Below are 5,584 nucleotides of genomic sequence, written 5' to 3'. Positions count from 1 at the left end.
TACAGCTTCCTCTCTGCCGGGTCCAGCACCGAGCTGACAAATGTTGGCTCTGAAATACAGGAAGTGATGACAGAGGAGGGAACTCAGGGTGCTGTGCCATGTGGGCTGAATGTAGGAAAAGGAGATCTGAGAGTCCACCAACAGTGCCTTTAACTCAGCGACTGACAGAGAACAGAGAGATCCACGTGTTAATAAAAGAATTAGTTATAGGACCACATCTGTTGCGCTCTGTTAACTACAAACACTCTTTACTAGGTTTCCAAATGGGTTTTTAACATCCAGACATTAATAACTTGGCAGTTTTTGATTCTTAATGTATGAAGAAACTGCGGTTGTACAGGATTTGTAAATAAAAGACTAAGACATGGAAAAACACGTGGCTTTTTAAACACATGAACTGTGAGGTACATGTAGAAATTCAGAAGGACCTTTCTGAGGCAGAAGAACTGAATCACTGGGGAAGTACAGCCCGGTAAAGCCTCACGGCTGTGTGGTTTGGCCGAAAGTATGTGAGATGGCACAAACATAGGCAAATTCTGATGAGGTTCTTATGGCTTTTAAATATCAGCCCTTTCATTTTTACTAACATCAGCAGACTGTTGGCCATGAAACAAAGAGGAGCTGGAGCTGGTGTCATGTCGGTGCTGGTTCACTTGCATCAGACTCAAACATGGTCATTTTTAACTCTTCTGTATTAAACCAAAGACGCTTCTCCTTCCTGAACTTTAACCTAGGTCTAAAAGTGCCTCCGAACGGTTTCACTGTGTGTGTGCTGGGTTGTTCTGTGTAGTTACAGAGTGCAACACGGCACCGCAATTTAAATAACTAAAACAATTATTGAATTAATGTTTAAATGAATGTGATGTGAATCAGAAGCCAGTGAACCAGTGCCAACATGATTCCCAGCTCAGGCCCCAGTTTGTTTATGACTGTTATCTGGCAATGGTACAGCCTGTGCATTGTTGGTGGAATCACCCAGGGAATGCAGATGAAAATCAGCTCTTAGCTATACCTGGTACAATAAATGTACTGGGCAGTGTCCCTGTTAAATAAATAAAGAATGAACGACTAATGTGAAGCTGTTGTGGCAGAGAGATGAGGAAGAGAACGTGGACAGACAGGTGGAGTGTCTTGGCAAAGTGTGGAAAATGTGTAAAGGGAAGTTGAGTCATAGATATCATGTCTGTTAATAGACAGAATAAAACTAATGAAGGATCATTGGTGTTGAAGTACAGAAGTGGGAACTTTCCTACATTATGTACATGACTGTACAGAAGTGAGACCAGTTTGGGTCAAAGCTCTAGATCTTCATCGTGGGTTTGGTTCAGTTGTTCCTCTGACTTCTGCTTTTTAATGCCCGGTTCAGGCCATGCGATTTGTTTGTCTGATACGACGGCCACTATGTCAAATTACGACGAACTACATGCCGGTACCTGACAGATCACAGCCTGATGTCATTCACCACTTGGAGGTGCCAGGGTCTGGTAGGAGAGCATGTGGTACTGGATGCTGGTGTTTGGAAATGCATAAAAAAAGGGTGGGGGGCGTGAACCCGTCTGTGGGTTGCACGAAGAGGGCAGCAGCTGTGTTGGCTCTACTTCATAGAGAACTTGAAATAGCAGTTAAAAATAAGGTCTAGCTCCTTCACAAGGCTGTGACACTGTGCTACTGTGTGAACACGGTTCAGTCCAATAGGCCAAAGATGTTGTACACAGAAGAGCCATCTGTGCTCTGTGGGTCAGTGTCGGCCCATATACCAGAGACATGAAAATGTTCATTTCCAGTCACAGTGTTTGGTATTATCCCGGTCTCCAAAATTATTTTGATTCATTTTAAATGCACATCCATATGAATTCTTATAGGCAAAAATTCCTACCTGACTGATCATCTTCATCTTTTAAATGATTTTACTGTGATAAAGAAAGGTGCTAAACAAAAAAGCGTCATTCTGTTGACAGACTCATCGGTGGTTGATAACTTGTGTCAGCATTAACTTTGCTCACTCACCCTCCAGTAAACTGACAGATGAGTCCTGGCTGACATCTGGGTGGCCATCTTTGCTGAAGTGTCGAGAAATCTGAGGTTTGACTCCTCTGAAGTCGACGGTTGTGGCGGCAAACAGCTCGCCATCTGCACACAGATGGACATGACATCGTGAGTGTGTTTGTTTTTTAAAACATGTGACTGACAACCTCAAAGCCAGCTTAGCAATACAACATTAGAAAGAGCATAGACTCCTGCTGTCGCTTCCTGCCTTTTCTCCACTCAACTGGAAATCAGAAAATGTGGATCCTACATCTATATGTCATGTACTGAGGTTGTGCAGTTTCTTGAAGCTTTGCAAAATTTCCATACTTTTGCATTTGTAGTTCTCTGTTTCAGAAAACATGATTTTAAACGTTGCAAGTTTTAATGCCACCAACAGGAACAATGCCAAATAACCACAATGTTGTATAGTTACTCTACTTCTTTTCTCTTTTTTAATGAATCATTTATATTTAATTAACTAAAATCTCCACAGACATCCATGTCTTAGTATGTATATGACAACCACTGTATAAAGATCAAAGATGTTTGTGAATGCTCAGGACTGCACACGCCTGTCAACCTGCTCACAAGTCTAGTAGAGTGTTTGTTTACTGGTCTTGGCTTCAGCAGACTAACCGACAATGAGGGCGGTGCTCCTCTCGAAGGGGCTGAACGGACAGCGACCTTTAGCACTACCATGCCGGACAACAGCGAAGCTTTCGGTGTCCTGGGGGAGACGAACAGAAACTAAACTGTGCAGCAGAGTCTGAACTGGAGTACATATAAAGCGACTTCTGCACTGACTTACAATGTCCCGAAGCCGTACCTGCCGCAGGCGTAGAGGTGGGTGGAGTTGATCGGCTGCAACACACGGACAAAGTTCGGACAGTCGACCTGCAGAAGGAAGATCAGTTTTTGTTGTGAGAGGAAGCCATGTTGGTGCACGGACTCTGTGCGCGTTTCCATCTGCAGCTTTGGTTCATTATGTGCAGCGTTAGAACGCGGCTGGGCCCGTTTCAGCAAACAGGACAGAGGTTTAAAAATCTCTGAAGGTGGAGGTGTGTTTATATTCACCGTTGGGTTCTTCCCTTTGTTTTGACAGTCATGTATCTCTGCATCGGAGGGACGCCACTCCACCTGCACAAGCGACACACACACTGCTGAGCCTGAACATCTGGTTTCTGACCAAAGTCTTAATTTTACATTGGTCTTACAAACAAAAACACACTGAAGGAAAACAGAAGGAAGGAAGCAGAGTGGTAGGGGCTACACAGCATGAGAGGTGTTTGCTGTGAGGTGTGTAAGGGAACATCTGGCCATAGTGGTGCCACAGCTTCATGTCTGCTCCACAGCAGGGGCGGGTGCAGTGGACACATCCAGACCTGCTGGGACAGACGGCTTCGTTCCAATCTCCAGTTGAAGGTTCGAGCTCACCTTCTTCTTGAGGCTGATGACATCACTCTGACTGACGTCCAGTGAGAGGACGATGTCTCGTGCTCCCACATACAGGGTGGAGGCGTCGGGGCTTAACAACAGCGTGGTGGTGTTGTGGACATCAGGGAGGCTGAAGTAGACCAGAGGTCTGTCTGTAGAGTCTGGACACAAACACAACAGACATGGAATCTTTGTCATGAACAGGTGCATCTAAACTTGACTGTTCCCATCATGCACCTGCTCGCAGCATGTGTGAGAACAGGAAGTTGCTCACAGCTTTTGACTTTTCACACATCGACAGGGTCTAAACACAGATCTGGTTACCGTGATGTCGGCAAGTGTTAACCACACAGCCTATAAGAGGAGGCGAGAGAACAGTAGATAACATTAACAACACATCATCAGCTTCAGCAGTCAGACGTCAGGCAGAAAGAGTCACCACCACTTCCTGTTACCAAGGCTGAGGCCGACTCTGTGTCCGGGTTTGAAGAGGATGTGGTTCAGGTCTGCAGAAAAACTCAGCTGTATCTAATCTAATCAATTGAATACAGAGTTTAAAATAAGAACCCGTGTTTATGACAGAGGTCTAAGAGGTGTCCCAGAAGTCACAGTTCCATCGGATTAACACAACCTGCAGATTTAAAGCCGCCTGTGAGTTTTTAATGAGACAAACTGTTGGTTCTGGTCGTGTTAGCCGTGTAGTGGCACAAACAGAGAATACAAAAGCCAGCATGTAAACTCCACACAGCCTGTGCACGTCAGTAAAAGTGCTGCTGAGGAGGATAGTGACACACCAGGCTTTAACGTGTTACAGACTCGAGACCTGATTCATTTAAAGACTTGTGTTTTGGGTCCTGATAAACAGGGATGACAGACATCTCTCCTGGAGCCTGTGTTATCGTTCAGGCCAGGATAACCCCAATTTCTTTAAGGAATTGTTTGGCTGTATTCCAATTGACCGACCACACTGGCCAGGACATGTCCTGAATCAGACCCAAACTCCGATGCCACCAGGCTCCTGACACTTTGGGTCATATGTTTTGGATGTGCCCAAAACTCTACACAATCTGACCTGCTACTGGACAGATGTCGGAGATGTTCACAATGTTCTCCTATGTTTGTAAGACATAGGAGAGCAATGTCCTCTTTCTTGTTGATTGTATTATCTGTTTTGCCTTGTTGTACATCACTGATACAGATACACAGAGCAGATGGGGGGGTGTACAAGAAACACATGCTTGTAAAGTGCAGGACATCACACCCACAGATGGTGTTAATGTAATCTTGGTCTTTTGCTCTCATTGTTTTGTTCTCATTTCTTTCTTCAACTGAAAATACAATAAAAACACTGAAATAGATGTGAATGTTTTCTAATGTTCTTAGTCTTCTGGGCCAGTAAACTTAATATTTTTCCAATCTTGGACCATCTGTCAGACAAGCTGATACAGATACACAGAGCAGATGGGGGGGGGGTGTACAAGAAACACATTTTCATAGATCAGATTATTGATAATGAATTTGATCATTGGTTACAAGATTTAAAAAAGAAACATGGTATAGCCTCCACAAATACAGCCTTAATTACCTGGTCAAAATGAAATATAACCATGTGAGGCTGAAATGTCACAGTTATAAACTAGTAATTCAGGGCCAAAGGAAAAGGAGCCTTTTCAACACACACTCCGTCATCAGCATCATTAGACAGTAATGCATCTTCCCATAATCCTCCAGTGACACACACACACACACCCAGAGCCGGTGTAAAGATCAGAACTGGTTGATAACTGATAACTGATGAGAAGCGGTCTTTGGACTTACTGAGGAGGAAGGAGGTCCGTGGAGGAGGCAGCGAGTCGACGGAGCCCAGGAGGCTGAGGAGGTGGAGGAGGGCTGCTGGAGCCATAATGAAGAGCGGGAGATAGATGGTGACAGATAACTGTTAGAATCTGTTCTTCAGTGTCGACTCTACAGGACTAAACGAACTGACAGTCAGCGCCGGAAAACTGTGAAGAAACAGTCATGCAGCTTCCTCTCTTTACTGCGGTCAGGCAGCGGTTGGGGTGGGGGGTGGGGTGGGGGCTCTGCGACTCAGCCGCAGGGAGAGGCTGGAAGTGACAGGTCC

General features: G+C 45.0%; 1 protein-coding gene and 1 long non-coding RNA gene across 2 annotated transcripts; both read right to left on the bottom strand.

Moving 5' to 3' along the window:
- On the bottom strand, positions 1 to 2,755 carry LOC109970903 (uncharacterized). Its single transcript, XR_002276466.1, has 3 exons — positions 2,665 to 2,755; positions 2,008 to 2,130; positions 1 to 49 (listed from the first exon to the last, which is right to left on the bottom strand). It is a non-coding gene; the product is annotated as an uncharacterized LOC109970903 (long non-coding RNA).
- Positions 2,756 to 2,832: 77 nt separating this feature from the next.
- LOC109970866 (semaphorin-4A-like) lies at positions 2,833 to 5,476 on the bottom strand. Its single transcript, XM_020618718.1, has 4 exons — positions 5,281 to 5,476; positions 3,463 to 3,623; positions 3,103 to 3,165; positions 2,833 to 2,922 (listed from the first exon to the last, which is right to left on the bottom strand). The coding sequence occupies exons 1-4, from the start codon at positions 5,363 to 5,365 to the stop codon at positions 2,833 to 2,835; spliced, it is 399 nt and encodes a 132-aa protein (XP_020474374.1). The 5' UTR covers positions 5,366 to 5,476.
- Between the last annotated feature and the right edge of the window lie 108 nt (positions 5,477 to 5,584).

This window comes from Monopterus albus, unplaced genomic scaffold (assembly GCF_001952655.1).
Source record: "Monopterus albus unplaced genomic scaffold, M_albus_1.0 scaffold209.1, whole genome shotgun sequence".
NCBI classification, from domain to species: Eukaryota; Metazoa; Chordata; class Actinopteri; order Synbranchiformes; family Synbranchidae; genus Monopterus; species Monopterus albus.
Note: the sequence above shows the minus strand (reverse complement) of the source record. Positions and strands in the feature narration are given on the sequence as shown.

What these genes read in the sequence shown, in the direction of transcription:
- LOC109970866 (XM_020618718.1), bottom strand. Translation starts at nt 5,365, where the DNA reads ATGGCTCCAGCAGCCCTCCTCCACCTCCTCAGCCTCCTGGGCTCCGTC. An exon ending in ACGGACCTCCTTCCTCCTCA is followed by an intron (nt 3,624 to 5,280) that starts GTAAGTCCAAAG and finishes GTTTGTGTCCAG; the next exon opens with ACTCTACAGACAGACCTCTG. An exon ending in ACAAAGGGAAGAACCCAACG is followed by an intron (nt 2,923 to 3,102) that starts GTGAATATAAAC and finishes TTCCTTCTGCAG; the next exon opens with GTCGACTGTCCGAACTTTGT.